The 17,212-nt window shown below is 38.1% G+C and overlaps 1 protein-coding gene across 3 annotated transcripts in view; it reads left to right on the forward strand.

The window, feature by feature from the left end:
* SH3D19 (SH3 domain containing 19) overlaps positions 1 to 17,212 on the forward strand; it is a 2,322,497-nt gene that overhangs the window by 816,040 nt on the left and 1,489,245 nt on the right. For all 3 annotated transcript variants that reach the window (XM_044062032.1, XM_044062033.1, XM_044062034.1), the window contains exon 2: positions 175 to 214. In XM_044062032.1, coding sequence (XP_043917967.1) covers positions 175 to 214 — 40 coding nt within the window. The remainder of the gene's footprint in view (positions 1 to 174; positions 215 to 17,212) is intronic.

Genomic DNA, 17,212 nt, shown 5'->3' on the forward strand with positions numbered 1-17,212 from the left:
CTGAGATAGTTCTAGTAGATGAAAGGTCACACAAAGGATGTTCATACAAAAAATACCTGCCCTTAACCATTTTGGCGATGTTGCATGAATAAAAGGAAAAGCAGCCCTGCATTGTGATTTGTTTGTTAATGTGTCATTTTTGTTTAATATGTCATTTTCTGATTTTCCTTGCAGGTCATTCTGAAAGAAACAAGCCTGAGCAGCGTTCTTCAAGGTAATGTTTTTGCTTCTTTGAGGAACTACCTTTGGACTAGAGGTGATGTAACAGCGGATTCTTTATAATGTTTGCTTCCCATTGTGTATGTGGAAAGTGTGTGTGATTGATCATTTTTTTACTTAACTTTATCTCATTGAAATGCATGTATAACAGTTTTACCTTTTTGACTGACTTGTCGGTAATGAAAAGTCACTTTATTTTTGTCAAGCACCACAGGGAAGCCTTAATATTTTTGGTGACAGACAGCATACATCAGATGAAAAAAAGAACTTGTAAAAAGGAGTTTAAAGTGGCTCATCTTAAACACAGTATCATGAAGTACCAAGTGGCCATGCGTTGCATTCATGGATGTCAAAGATCATTGCTGCCACCTTTTCGAATATCTAGGTTGATCATTAAATTGACTTTTACAGTGCAATTCATATTCTAGATAATCTAGCAAGTAGATTTTTAACTTTATTATCTAAGTTAAAACTTTTGTGTTTTTTCTTTTTTTTTTTTTTTTGTCTTTCTTAATGTTTGGAGATTTTTCGTTTACTGTGTCACAGCTTACTGGAGCATTATGGTAATAAAAATGCTCTTTACTACTAAAATGTTTACTGTTCATTTATTTACACTTTGTTGACTAGGTTAGTCCCACTATGTCAGGGGAGACTTGCAATAGTCTTTTTGAATTGGGGAAATTAGGCCAAAGCAGTGGGGAACTTTTCTTACTCTTTGATAACTCCCTTCCAGTGCAGAGGGGATGGGGTAGGTGTAGGACATGGCAGATGATGTGATGCAGTCAGCTGTAGCAGCTAGTGCTACAGAACTTTTACTTGACTCTCATTTGACAGACTCTCCTGTTGCAGTTACAGAGCTAGCCATGGATGGGCTGAAAAATTCAATTTTATTGTCTTTTCAGTAGCATAGATGGATAACATCCCTAACTACAGACCAGATTACCCAGATTCAATTACTGACTTAAGCGACTGATGGAGAGGCAGGGAGGGGAGTGATGGGTATGTCCAAGCCAGGGTGAGAGCATTTGTTGATGATGCTCCCTTAGGAGAGGCATGATCCAATAAGGGGGAGTTGCCCTCGGAAGAATCAGTAGTCATGAGAGGCAGGGTAGGGATTTGGTAGGGCATTTATAAGAAATCCCTCCCCTGAGGACTAGAGTGGAGACAACTGAGTCCCCAGGACCTCCCTAGGATCCATGACTGGCCCAAACAACACTGATTAAGTCTGGAGGGTAAGAGATGAGCTGGATGTAAAACACTGGAGACTGTCCCATGGGGGGACAAAAAAAATCAGTTTTATTAAAGTTAATGATGGAACCAGAACCTACTGATAAAGTCACACTTTCTTGGGGAAAGGCCGTGGAGAGATATGATACCTTGTTGCAGTTTTCCCCTTTTAAATCACAAGAACAAGCGGAATCATGTGCAGTAGTTTACAAAGCAAGGCAGGAATATTTGGAGCTGGTTGCAGTGCATAGTGGTGTCGCAAGGACATATGCTTGTTTTTGTTTGGTCTTTGGAAAGCACAACAACACTTTCATAGAAGACACTGATTGGTTTTCAGCTTCTGGTCACGCAGATAACTGCAAAAAAATTTAAAGCCTGTTGATAGGTATTACTTGTGTGATTGGGATTGATGCCAACTAAGGTCAGGGCTTTGATTCCATTAAGCAGTCAGTCATTTGCTGAATTAAGTCACTTAATGTTGCTTATTAGTTTGCAAATGTTTTTGAGTCCAGCTGTCAGTATTTCTCATGGAATATTTATAGTATACAGTTAAAGAACTTTTAGACAAAATACAAAGTAATTGTGCAGCTTTGTACTTAAAATATAGAAAAAAAAGGGCATGATTTCTTTTTTTCAGTTTATGATTAAATTTTTGATGTACAGTCTGCTTATGGTGAAAGACATTACAGCAAAAAGTGTTTCATTTTTCCATGGGGTTATGGTATTGCAAGATCATAAATGTTATTCTAAACATCTGGGACAGCCAAAGCTTGTTATTGTTGTGGGTCTTTGGACCATTTTGTTGGGGCATGTCATAAGTGATGATACCAAGTTTGTGGTGACGTAGATCATGGTGAGAAACAATGTAGATGGTTTTGTTTTATACGCAGTAAAGAAGGTGATAGATTGCTCTGAATATAAACCTTCTCATGCTTTTGGGGGAGGAGTGGTTAGTAGTAAGTGGGATGTACTTGATACTCGTGCTCTTGGATAAATGTGTTGTATCGTCACATCCACTCGAGACTACTGACCTTATGAGTTCTGTTTCTATGCAGAACAAATTTGATGTTTTATCTGGAGACAAAGAAGTGCGTGAGCCTGAAGAGCAGGAATTAAGCTCTGAAGTGGAAAGTAATTACATAAGGGTATGTGTTAAACAAAGGGTGGGAAGTTCAAACAAATTATATGCCAGTCTTAAAGAAAGGAAAACAGTAATATTACAATTCTTTCATTGAACGCTAATAGTCTCAAAAGTAAGAGTTTCAATCATCCGAAATATCTCCTTTCAATTCTTGTTTAGGTCAGATGCTGGGTATAGTGTTCAGTCTAAGTGGCCATCAAGGAACATTGTATCCAAAATAGTTAGATCATATATTCTTATACCCAACTAGGAATCTAAAAGTGTGTTGAAAGAGTTAACATTTTCTGCTGTATTCATGAATCTTATTCCATAATACCTTGGGCTCCACGTCTTACCTGCCCCCTATTTCCACCCGCCCTCAGTAGTGCTAAATTTAAACTACTTTAAGCCATTCCCCTTTTGCTAACCACCAATCACTGCCTTACACATAACTAAACACCCTCCCCTCTCAATCCAATTTATTCTGTCCCTATCCTGTTAACCCTATTAGCAATGTCAACCCTGATAATTGTCAATCCCCCATTACACAATGCAAACAAACAAAATAATACTACATACCCTACTGCCACTGCTATTTTTATTTTATCACCTTACTGCCTATGAGCAAAACCTTTTTCTACATATCCATTACCCAAAAGCTCAAACAGCCTCCCATGACTTTTCACTCAAGACTACACACTTAACCATCCTCCACATACCTGGTCTACTGCCCCCAACAATATATCACCCATGTAAAACCACAAAATGCAATCCCAAAGACAAAGACTATATAAAACTAATAAACAAAATCCTAAAGCTTAGAATATCCTGTCATTATAACCTTATAATACATGGGGACATTCATCCCAACCCTGGCCCACCTACACTCAATAACCCCCACTCCCTTACTGTAACCCCACAGTCAAACTACCCCTATTTACTCCCACTAGCTTCCTCCTAGAATTTCACCTAAATATTAGAAGTATTAACGATAAAAAAATTAATATTGTTAAAGGGCAGATGATCAGGGTGATTCAAATGACCTCAGAAAGAGAGGATCTTATTGATGAACTAGAGTTTGTTTGTACCCTATTTTTGGATAGGGGATACGCGGACACCCTCATAACACACACCATTGAAAGACCTGGCTATCGTGAGTGGGGTAATAGATACAAACCCCTGCTCAGGAGAGTGAATGACACAAATGAAACAGTCAATGTGATAGAGACAGATTCTAGGACCCGTTATTTAGTGGTCACTTATGATCAGAACACACCATGGGTCAAGAAAACTATCAGGGGGATTTGGGATACGTTTGGCAAGATACCTAACAGATTGGAGGTGCTCAGCCATAGGCTGCAATATAGTTATAGAAGGAATTGTAATTTAAAAGAAATACTGGAAATCAAAAAGAATTCTACTAATAATAATACAACTGGATTAGGAACTTTCAAATGTGCCAGATGCCCCCAATGTTTATTTATGGCTGAAGGTGACATCTTAAGGATATCCAGGTACATGTTGAGAGCCAATGGTTATTTTAGCTGCTGCACTAGAGGGGTGATTTATATGTGTTTATTCTGTTTGTCATGTGTTTTATGTCGACAAGACGGAACATAATTTAAGACAACGGATTTATGAACACGTGTATGATGTGAGTAGGGGCAGAGAAACCAATGCCTTGGGCAGACATATTTCCAGATGTCCCAATGCTGATTTTAAGTTTTGGGTGATAGAAAACTTGAAAAAGGATGATAGAGGGGGAGACTGGGAAAGTAGACGAGTTTAGGGAACTTATTTGTTAATTGCGTCTGGATGGCTTGCACTTTCCCTGGTCTGAATGATCACCTCTCTCTCTTACCTGCATTAAAGTTGAATGCAAATAGGTTAAAATAAATTAACACTAAGAAGAACTTTGAAGACATTCATTATTGCAGTTTTTTTAATAATGATTGCTTTTTTTATTTTTTTTTTTAAAAAAAGCTTTGTAACACTTCCGATACACTTTAAAGTGTCTCACGGTTTTTATTTATTACTGTTTTTGATTTACTGTTTTTTTAAAAAATACCTGTGGATTATTATCCAAAAGGAAATGGTTATTAATTATTTAAGATGGAGGAAGTTCTTGCTGTGTGATTCTGATGAAGTTTCCTCTTGTAAATGAAAGCACTTAATCTAATCTGATGTATTGTATGTATAAATAAATTGTTTTTTGAAAAATATCTGCCTTTTGCCAGTTTGTGGAGGGATAGCCTTCATTGGAACCTTGTACTGAAGTTCGTGTCATTCTGGTTATTTTATTTTAATTCCGTTGGTCCTTTTTGAATATTAACAATAAAATTCCCAACCTGCACCCCTCCTAGCAATCCACTCCCCAGACATTATGTGTCTTACGGAAACCTGTATTAAACCAACTACTATTGATAATGAGATATTACCACCAGGCTGTAATATACACTGACTAGACCGCACCACAAAAAAAGGAGGCGGGATAGCAGTCCTGTATAAAAATACTCTGTTAATAGAGAAACCATACAATCGCCCCAATTCAAAAATGCAGAACTCCTCATAACCAAACTACAGATTAACCATAACAAATGCTTGTACATCGTCTGTGCCTATATCCCACCAGGTAACAATGTAACTACCCTAGAGGATATCCTCTATTGGCTATCCATTACCTATCCCCAAGAAACCATAGTTCTTGGTGACTTTAATACCAATTGGCAGTCCTTCTCCTCCGAACCCCCATCACACCTATAAACTTATCTGGGTTTAAGCAGACCATAACCTCCACCCTAGGATTAATAAACCAACCAATAGGGAAAGTATCTTAGACTGGATTTTAGTCAATAACCAACCCCAACTGTACACAGCCGGGACTCTCCCTGATGACCTTAGTGATCATCTACTAACCTATGTCATAAAACACAAGGCAGGCACCCCCCACCAGACCAAATAGAAAACACTTAGAAACAGGAAGAACATCAACCCTGCTGTTCTTAAATGAATTAAAGGCAGTTTACTGGTCAAAACTAAAAAAAATCAATCATTAGAAGAGGCCATAGCATATTTCAACACTAACTTCCTCAGTATCCTTGATTCCCATGCTCCAGCGCGTACTGTAAAAACTAAATCAAACCCAGCACCATGGCTCGCAAAGGAGACTGAGTCAAAAATCAAAACCAGAAACAGAGCTTGGACCTGTTAGCGGTCAACTAAAACCCCACTTGACCGTTTAAAATACCGCCAACTCAGGAATGAAACAGAAAAATCTATCATACTAGATAAAAAAAGCTACTACCAAAACCTCCTAAACAAACAACAAAACAACCCTCAGTTCTGGGCAGGCTTAAATCAGATCCTTCATCCAGGTCAGTCTACCACCCCAACCCCTGCTAACCTCACCCATAGTTCCCCAGAGACCATAGCAGGCGCCTATAATAGCTTTTTCACAGAAACAATCCCATCCCTAGCAAACCAACTAACACCCACAAATATTAACCCCAGCTCCAATCTGCCCAGAAACCATCCTCAATTTAGCTCCCAACCCATCTCCACCACCTTTATCAAAACACTGTTAAAAAAACTAAAACCTACTTCCCTCTCTGCCGACCTCCTCCCTGCAGAGTACCTACAAATAGCTGCAGAGCCCATTGCCTACCCCATATCTATACTGATCAGTAGAACCTTATCTGAAGGTACTACCCCACCCTATGGAAAATATCCCATGCCATCCCACTCCATAAAGGCAGAAGTTCCACAGAATTATCCAACTATAGACTAATCGCTATTCTTTCCCCACTAGCCAAAATAATGGAGCAATGCGTACAGAAGCAACTAATGCAATACCTTCTACAGAATGACCTACTGTTCAACTCCCAGCATGGTTAGAGGCCACATCACAGCACCACGTCTGCCCTCCTTTCCTTTACTAATGCCATAAACCAAAACAGGAATGACAATAGGATATCCTCTGCCCTCTTTCTTGACCTATCAAAAGCCTTTGATATGGTCAACCATGAACTCCTCATTCTCTCTCTAAAGTCTGTTTCTCTAAACAAACACACAATCCAATAGTTCCAGTCCTACCTAACTGGCAGACAACAGGCAATATCATGGCAAGGCAAATTATCCAGCCAGCTACCTCTCACTCTTGGCATCCCACAAGGCTCCATACTAGGACCACTACTCTTGTCTATTTTCATCAATAACTTCCACACTGCTATCCCTAAAGCCACCTGCATTCAATGCGCAGATGATTCCACTGTCATCTGCTCAGCCACCTCCCCATCCAACTTGCATATCTTAACCCAAAATACATTTAACACTATTGCAAACTGGCTCTCCAACTAATGTCTACTGCTGAACCCCAATAAAACTAAACATCTGCTCTTCACCCCCACTAATAGATCCACCCCATTTTCATTCACTGTTACATCCAACAATGCTACCACTATCTCCCCAGATACCCATACAAAGTTTCTAGGGGTCATTATAGATAATAATCTTAAATCTGACCTACAGGTCAACAAAACCATACAACCATCAATAAGAAGCTTGGATCTCTGTACAGAAACAAGTCATTTTTAACCCCACTGGCTAGAATTGCAATTGCCTGGTTGCACCTACTCTCTACTGTTATTTATGCCTCTCCTGTATCTCAAACCTAAATAAGACTAAACTGAATAAGCTCTCCCATAGCTATAACCATATTGCCAGATTCGCCACTGGCTCCACCTATAGAACCCATCATTGCCAGAACCTGAAACAACTAGAGTGGCTAGAACTTCCCAGCTTAATTCAACTAAATCAACTCTTAATAGCCCACACAATTCTTTACAACCCTGAGGTTACCCCCTCATTCATAATATTATAAAGCCATACAATTAACCTGAGGTCACTACAATCTGCCAACAAACTACTGGTCCAAACTTACAAGGCTAATAATTTAGCTGGGGAATCCCTGTTTGCCAACTTTGTTGACAAAACCTAGAATTCTCTACCAAACCATTTAACCCTGCAATCCTCCATAAGTCTCTTCAAAAAAACATCAAACAGTATTTCAAAGTGAACTGGCTTTGTCCATGTACCAACCCTGATTAAGCTATGAAATGAAAACATATCTGCATACTACCTTAACTCAACTATGTACTGTACCAGTCTGATGATTTCTGCTTTAAAGTGTCTGACTGTGTAAACCGTGAGTCCCTTTGGGAGCAATACTAAAACATTGTATATAAATCTTTGTCTTATATTTTCTATGTAACTAACATGATGTGTAATCTTTGTAATTATTGTCTATTGGAGCTTTTCTCACTGGGCCTCCACTGAAAATGGACATGTATCCAGTCGGACTATCCTGGTAAACAAATGTAAAATAAATAAAATAGTACCACAAGTCTAACAGTAATATATGAATGCCTGCTTTTGTTTTAGAAAAAAGGTGTACAAAATCTTAAATTATTATGTTTGCGTGTTTTATCATATTGGCAGTTGTCAATGTTAAAAATTGAAAAATCATGAAAAATCTTAAATGCAAATAATAATGAATAGAAAACAATTTTAGAGCTTGATACCTATTCATGTAATTCATTTCATTATTGTGACAAATTCTTATAGTGAACTTTCTCTGTACATTCTTATTACAATTAAGGTGTCACACTACATAAACAAAACACTCCATTGAACTCTAATATTGGTCAAGCATAATATTTGAATAAAGAGTTTATACAATTCTTTTCACGCTTTGCAGTATTTTTAGAATAAAACCTAATTTCTTCATAGCTTTGTTTCCAGTTGTCTCAACATCTTTCAAATGAAAATTTTGAAGAAATGACCATCTCCAAATCTTTATAGTTATCAACCTCTGATAATACAAATGAAGATAACTGTATTGGTCTCCTAATTCTAGAGTTCTCAAAATACAAAAAGTTATATTATCTTGACTAAACTGGAAGCCCATGTCCTTGGCCCATTTTTCAATTTGAACCATATAAGAATTAAGAGCTTCAAACTCACACTTACTGTTAGAAAAAAATCCAGTCTTACAATTGTCTTCATCTTTGGAAATCCAACAACATGCTTCTAATGGAATGGTGCTAAATGCCAGACTAAATAATACAGGACCCAATATTGACCCCTCTGATACTCCACATTGAATGATAGCATAATCTGATTTGGTACCATTAATAAATTCTGACTTATTAACCATATAATTAGGTAAGAGTTAAGTTTGAAGTTCTGTAATACGTTAACAATCACAGAGTGAGGTAAGACATCAAAATCCTTAGTTAAAATTAAAAAGATAAAACCCACACTTGACTCCATATCTGCTGTAAAAACAGTCAAAGGAGGTGGTCTATCAATATTCATTAAAGATAAATACACCTCTAGATTGGTTAAACAGCACAATTCCCTTGAATTACTTCAGGTGCAATTGACTGTAAGTAAGACCCATCATCAGGTCATTTATATAGGACTCCCTCCATGAATCAGGACATCCACTCAGCCTACTTGGATCTACTTGAGTCAATCAAGATACAACCAAACATCCTGGTTTGGGGTGACTTTAATTATCCATTCATTGACTGGGTAAAGTATACATGTTCTAACTCTCTGGTCCAAAGGTTCCTGGACTTCATTAACACCAATGCTCTGGACCAGCTGGTTGACACACACACACACACACACACACACACACACACACACACACACACACAAGGGCCTCAAACATCCTGGATCTGGTGTTCACCAACATGGGAATCTGCTGCACCACCCCCAGTGTGTGGCCATCCCTGGTGAGATCTGACCACAAATCGGTCTCACTAGAAGTAACTATAACACAAGACCCCCCCCCCCAGCAACAACTAGACTGAAAAACTTTTCCAAGGTCAATTACACCCTCTTACATGACAGCATAAATAGATTCATAGCCTCTCCCCCATTGACGGAAAGGACACCTATGCTGAGTTATACTCAAATGTTTTATACAAGCACCTGTACATTTATATTGACTCTGTTGTACCTGATGGAACCAAAGCAAGATCTTCAAGGAAAAAAATCCTGCCTGGTGGACAACTGCAATAATACACTATACAGTAGTAGAAAGAAATTACTGTCTAAGAGTAGGAAGGAATGGTCTCAAAACTGGAATCAACTTAAACAAGCAAATAAGACTCCTAGTGAAATTCTCCAAAGCTAACTATGAATCCAAATTAGCTTCCCTAACTAAGGATAACCACAAGGTGTTCTTTAGTTATATGTGTAACCTGAAAGGTAAGGCCCTGATTTGCACTGAGCTCGTAGTTAATGGTGCTACATGTACAGAACCTGTGGATATAGCAAACCTGACAGGTTCAGTGAAAACTTCATTCCCCTGTCCCCGCCACATATACCCCAAAGCATCCCTAACACCTGTCCTCCACCTAGTATCTCCGAGGAGCAGGTCTTAAACAACCTCTGCAAGGTGACCAGACGACATCCTGGGCTGTGTTCTACATGGGTTAAAACGGGAATTAGCATCTTCATCATTGGACATGCTTTTCAGTCACAGCTTAAGTGCTGGCTTCATCCCAGTGGAATGGAAAACAGCTACCATCATCCCTTTGCACAAAGGGAGTGTATCCACAGACCCCGGGAACTACAGACCCATTAGCCTGACCAGCCTTATTTGCAAGGCCTTGGGAACGAATCATCATGGACTTTTTTAACAAAGATAAAGGAACTCTCCAAACACTTGACCCCACCCAGTTTGGCTTTGTCAAGGGGAGATCATGGCTATTAAACTTGATGGACTTCTTCGAGATAGTCACCAAAGCCCTAGATGAGGGCACATCTGTGCATGTGGCCTACCTAGACTTAGCCAAAGCCTTTGACACAATCCCCCACTCAGGCATCATTGATAAACTCAACCCATATATTGTCTGGTGGGTTGCAAACTGGCTCACTGATAGAACTCATATGGTCAAAGTAGGGGACTGTCTCTCCTCCAGCAGACCCATAACCAGTGTTGTTCCACAGGGATTGGTTCTGAGACCCCTACTGTTCAGAGTCTACTTCTCCAAAGTACAGGGTAAAACTGAAGGACTGTGGCTGACAAAGTTTACTGATGACTGAAAACTGGGAGCGATAACTGAAACCCGTAACGATGTCAACATCCTATAACAAGGTCTTACGCAGACTAATGAGAGGTGCCAAAATCATGGTCTTAAACTTAATGCAAAAAAATTATCATCCCCTTTGGCAAGGGTGATGTTCCCGCAAATTACCACATCAGTAGCAGTACCCTAAGCGTACAGTCAGTGGTGAGAGATCTGGACATACAGGTCAAAAGCAACCTTAACTTTGATCACCATGTCTCTGCAGTGGTAAGAAGGGCATTTTATATTGCTGATCTCATAAGTAAGGGCATTGCCTCCAGAAAGAAAAAGAGATTATAACTCCGCCCCCCGTACTCTTCCCTCCTCAGGCCAGTATTACAGTACAACATTCACTTTGGTATGTTCCTTTCCAAACACCTGCAGCAACTGGAGAAAACACAAAGGTTCCCTACAAAGAAAATTCAGGGTCTTCAAGGTCTGTCTTATGCAGACAGACTGAAGTCATAGTCGCTGTACTCTGTGTTGTACACACTGCTCAGAGGCGACCTGTGCCTTGCATATAGAGCAATATCTGACCCAGCTTTAATGGAAATGCTGCACTTTCGCAAGTCAAATGACACACGGATCACTCACTTAGAGGACTTTAGCCTGATATGTGACATCAACAGAACTTGCTGGAGAGACAGATTTGTCTCACAGAGGTTGCCCCACCTTTGGAGCAAGCTTCCTATTCATGTTAAACAAAGCTCCTCGTTGCCCCTATTTAAGCTTAATTTGGATGATTGGATAGGTAACCAGAAATTCACCCCAGGGAATTCCACCTGTGTCCCGCTTTGACAGGGGAATAGGTGCTGATTTTAGTGCCTGCTTGAACCAGACACCTTGAGAACATGGGTTGAACTTGGCTAGGTTTGTAAGGGCCTTAGGGCCATTAGACTAAACTCCTATGATCTGTGATCCAAACTGATAAGTGCTAAATGCCCATGAGTGAATCCATACTGATAGATATCACATTTCTTAACATTTATTTCCTTGTTCAATATCTGAATAAGGCAACATTCAAAAAATTTACCCAAAATGGATGTCAAACTGATAGATAGGGCGGTAGTTCTGTAATTCAAGTTTGTTCCCCTCCTTAACTATAGGTGTAACAAATGACAATTTCAATGGAGAAGAACAATATCTTTACATTGTAATTTATTAAATAAGTTAAACAATAAGGGTTCCAACAAATCCAATGAATTAGCTATCATAATTGCTGGTATAATATCAGGGCCCAGAGTAGTAGATGTATTTGTCTTCTTAAGTGACATTCTCAAGATACTAAGTGTGATCAAAGGCTATGTTCTTACCTTAATTTCTTCCAGCAGAGATTTAATGGTAAGTTTAACCTTAAAACCTGAATGCATGTTAACAAAATATTTTTTTTATGTTTTGGATACAGTCACTCCTTCATGTTCAATATAATTTAAATGAGGAACTGTATTACTAATAGTATTTATAAAATATTTTTTTATTATTTGTAGTTTCCTAAGTTATTTTCATAAGTACCTTTTTTTAGTTTTAATTAAAAGCTTTAATTCTTTACTTCACTTATTTAATCTACCCTTATTAAATTTTGTAAGATGTTTCTTATAACATAACCCTAATCTCTTTTTCTTCATATATAGTTTTTAACATTTTGAATTCCACCAATATGGTACATATCCATTGCTGTTATTTAACTTATGTGAGGCAGTGGGCTCAACATTTCCCTTTAATAACCGTTCTAAGTTGTTGCTGTTACCAGTATTTCAGATAGAGGGTAAGCATTCTGTGGGCTCAACATTTCCCTTTAATAACCGTTCTAAGTTGTTGCTGTTACCAGTATTTCAGATAGAGGGTAAGCATTCTGTGGGCTCAACATTTCCCTTTAATAACCGTTCTAAGTTGTTGCTGTTACCAGTATTTCAGATAGAGGGTAAGCATTCTGTGGGCTCAACATTTCCCTTTAATAACCGTTCTAAGTTGTTGCTGTTACCAGTATTTCAGATGGAGGATAAGCATTCTTTAAATAAGCCTTGCTCTTCACCTCTTATAACAATGCCATGTAGGCAGTGCCAGGCACTGGTATTTGTGATTTTGTCTGGTTGTGCCCCAGAACCACTGCTTCTGCTCTTCTTGCTCAGGTGCTTATCACCCTAATAATGTGTTCCTTCTGCACTGATTTAAAAGCTAGTCTCAGCCTCTGACTGTACCTGTCCAGTGGTTCTTATGCTGTACCATCCTGTCCCAAGAAGCCTTGGCCTTTCATGTCCTCATCTTTTATTATCTGGGCATGAAGTTACTGACAGCTAGGTGGTACAAGTCATGGACTTGAATGAAGCATGCACCATCTCTTTTTTCTGACCCAGGAGTGTGGAATTTGATCAAACTGTCCTTCTGCCCTTCTTTCTGAGGAGCTGAGGGTGAATAGACATGACCAGCCATCTTACTGTATATGTATTTACTGAAACCATATATATCTGAACTTGCTCCCTCCTTGTGCACAAACTGTGCACTCCTAGTGCTTAAAAATGGAAAGATATGTGTAGACATCAAGCAGTAGGCAACACACACAAGTAATACACAAAATTATTAGGATGAATAACCAGTTTAGTTTGAAGTAAGGTTGGGTCATTCCTGGAAGAAGCTAGAATCTGTCTTATTACAAGGAACTTATAGCTGAGTTTTCTTTTGCTGCATTTGCACAGAATACATTGTTGATAACATTGCCCGTATGAAAACAGCAAAACATTGCCATCTCTTTAATATGTTGTAGATGAGTGTGTGTACATATTGTATATAATATATATTGTATGTACAAGGGGAATTCTTTTGGGAACATGGGCTGTGGAAGTGATGCTGTTGTCACATAATGCATGGAGTCTGTGTGTAATAATGTGGAAATTATAGTAGATTGCTACACACTCCTGCATGCTATAATGCCTTAAGTTAATGAATGTGAGCATCAGTGCATGCAACAGACATAAGAAACCTGTACTAATATGCACTGAGACATGTACTGTGTTGCATTATTATATATTGTCAGTGCCAGCAGTTGGTACTATGTATATTTATATGCAGTGTGCTGGGTTGTTGCCTTGTTGGTTGTATGCAAAGCATAGAACCTTTCTCCGTCTTGTGCTGTGCACCAGGTGGAAATAATGTGTAACACAGTGTGCATGTGATAATGTTGACTTGCCACAGACTGGTGGTTTTAAAATAGTCTGTGGCCCCATTTTATCAGCAAACAGCAATAACATATAGCGTGGTATTCAGGGTCTATAGGAGGCATTACTTAAGGTGGTCAAAAATATCAAAGTAAGACATTCTGTAGTCATTGGAGCACTTGGAGGCATTATACAGAAGTATTCTGTTAGAACTGTTCTTCCATTAAAAGAATGCAAATATTTTCTTCAGGAAATGTCAGCACTGCGTAATACAACAAGATTATGTTTTTAACCCTGGTGTTCCTATTTGTATGTGTGTCTCCTTTTAATATCTTGCTTATTGAGTGGCAGTTATAAGGAAATATAGTATTAAGGTTTTGAACCTTAACAGAAACATGATTTAGCATATAAAGATGGACTGGTCCATATAATCGGACTGTGGATCAGCAGCAGATCGTTAGCTAATAGCTTGCTTTACCATCTCATGCAAGAATTGCATTATGTTTTTCAAACAGATTTTTAAATATTAGAACTTTTAATCCATGTACATCCACTAGTAGGCTGTTCTAATCATCTAGCATCCTTTCTTTAAGAATTCTGCATTTCCCTTCAGCCATCTGTTTTGTATCTTCAAACTGGGCCATTTTGTACCTTCTGTCTGATTCACTCTTCTTTTTAAAGAACACATCTTTATTGCAGTCAGCCTTTTCAAATAACGTAATTGGTCAACTTGTCTTTTCAGTTCAATAACCGAGAAAAAACAAAACAGTTTCCTTGTATAATACAACTAAATACAATGACTTCATACCCATTTGTGAATGTTGTTGAAAGTTTATCTTTCCAACTGATTTACATATAAACATTTATTTATACATTTATCAAGCATAAGATATCAAGATATCATGACCCAAACGTTAGCTAGCCATCTCAAATAACTGTGCTTTCAGTATTCATTAACTTGTATGTAAGTAAACCATGTATCCCAAAGGTATGAATTCTGTTGTTGTTATGATTTATAGAGGATAGTCAGTTGATAAAATAACAAAAATAAAATTCTTCACCCACCCCAATCCATTAGATTTCAAAGTACATGGGTTATTTATTTATTTTATTTATTTGAATTTGTTTACCAGGAAAGAGCATTTATCTATATTGACCAATTTCAGTCTCAGTCCAGGGTCAAATACTGACCAAACGCACAAAACAGACAGGAGTAAAAACACATAAATTACATTAATACACTATAGTAGTAGAGTAATGCTTTGGATACAGAGAAGATGTAATGTATTCATTTACAATATGCATTAAAGTTTCAAAACATTTGAGAAACTAGAGTAAAACTAATCAGAGACGTGAAGAGCAGCAAAGGATCTTAATGGTTGAGTTAGACTGGAGAAGAATTAAAGTAAACTTGAGTGATGTGGCCTGAGGGGAAATGGGTCCATTCTGCTTCATTAACTAAATATGGGTTTTAGTAGAGAACAGGACTTGGAATAAGGGGAATCTTTTTCTCTTGTATCCTTTGTAAATTCCAGGGAACACTAAAAGCACAGAGCCATAAAAAGAAACAAGTTTGTGTGTATAGCCAAAGAAAATGCTTTTGAGTCTCAAGCAAATAAAACAAACACAGCTCCTTGGTTTATAGTTTCATAAAACAGCACATTTTAGTTAGTTTTCACAGTCCACACACCTCTTCCAGTACGTAGGCAATCTCCAAAATTTTCTGTCTACAAGTATTGCCCAGGACTGATTCCAGCTCTGTGTTACATTTATTCTAGTATATCTACTCCTATGAAGCATTCCTGGATGGGCTGATGTACACCACACTTCCAGGCTTTTCTTTCCAGGTGATCCTTCAGTTAAGGAACTAACTTTGTAAGTGCTTCTGACTGGGTACCTCATTTTATTTAATGGTAAGTCTTAATTAAAAGTTCATTACTGACTGATACAGAGCCATCATCTAACTTCTTATTTGTAAAAATATTCCCACGCACTTGAAGACAGTTTACCCTTTTGGTGTATTTAGAATGTTACACCTTTATACAATTTCCATTGTAGCCATCTTCCCATATATTTATCCCATGATTTTTTTCCTAGTTTCAGTCTGACTGGGGTGGGGTTTACATAATGATTAAGGTCTTTATCTCACAGATACAAAGTACAGGGTTTGATTCTGACCTATGGTTATTGGTTAGGCTTGTAATAGTCTACAAGCTGCCTATTATTTATCTATAACCCTATTTTGTCCAGTTCCTCCAGTATTTGAATCACATCCCTCACTGTCAGACTTAGTCTTGATTCTGGTTTATGCTATGGTCATCTTCGTAACCAACAATTGTCTTCTTAAATTTAGTTCATTGCAGATTATTGCCACATCCCCTTATTATTAGATTTTTATTAACGTTTATCTTTTCTGTAGTGTTCATGACACTAAACATTCAAGATCTTCCTTAAAGGTTGTTAAACTCAAACATGGCTGGAATATATGATCACATGATTCAGTCACCCCTTCTTCTTACCTCCAGCAGCTGGAATCTCTATTCAAAAACATATCCTTTGTAGTGGTTGAGAGCATAAAACATTTGTGCAAATATCTCTCTGCAAATGTCCTTTACTTTCCGCATGTTGATAACATATCTAGGTAGCAACTCAATCTGTACATAGTCTCATCTGTCTCTATTCCCCATTACCTCCTTATTCATGATGTTCAAAGCCCTGCATACCCTGTATACTAATCATTTTATCATTGAGCTATCACTTTTTGCCTCTATGGATGAATGCCATCTAACAGTCCCAGCAAGCACTTTTGTCATACCATGATAAGCATATCTTCATATTCCAACTGTAAAAACATAGGTAAACCGTATTTCTGTGTGACTGGGGCTCAAGTACCCCAGCTGTCAATAATTCTCAGTTACTCACAGTAGATAATTTTCATCTTCCTATCCCTTCAGTTCATCAACTCAGTTTCGACAGGAATTTCCAAATTACTGTTACTGATGGGCAATAATAGGGTTTATCTGTGATCCCCCCCTTTGGTTTTATTAATATATTATTTAATGTCATTGGTGCCTTCTTCATGACATAAGGTGCCTTCACTCTGTATGGATGATACTTCCAAAAAGAACATCTGTCAAGACTATTCTCATTCCCTCTGGTTAACTTCACTAACTCTTTTTCCATTTGGCATCATGATCCTGAATAGCAACAAATATGTTTTCTTCATAGTGTAACTCTGGATCAGGTACATATAAACCTCCTACCTCTGAAAATGTCAGCTCATCCCATGACACACTTGGTTTCCCAACATCCAAGACACAAGTCTTGTATTATGTTCTCGACTACTTTCAGAA

Source organism: Protopterus annectens, chromosome 2.part1, assembly GCF_019279795.1.
Source record: "Protopterus annectens isolate FY-2018-M chromosome 2.part1, PAN1.0, whole genome shotgun sequence".
In the NCBI taxonomy this organism is placed as follows: domain Eukaryota; kingdom Metazoa; phylum Chordata; order Ceratodontiformes; family Protopteridae; genus Protopterus; species Protopterus annectens.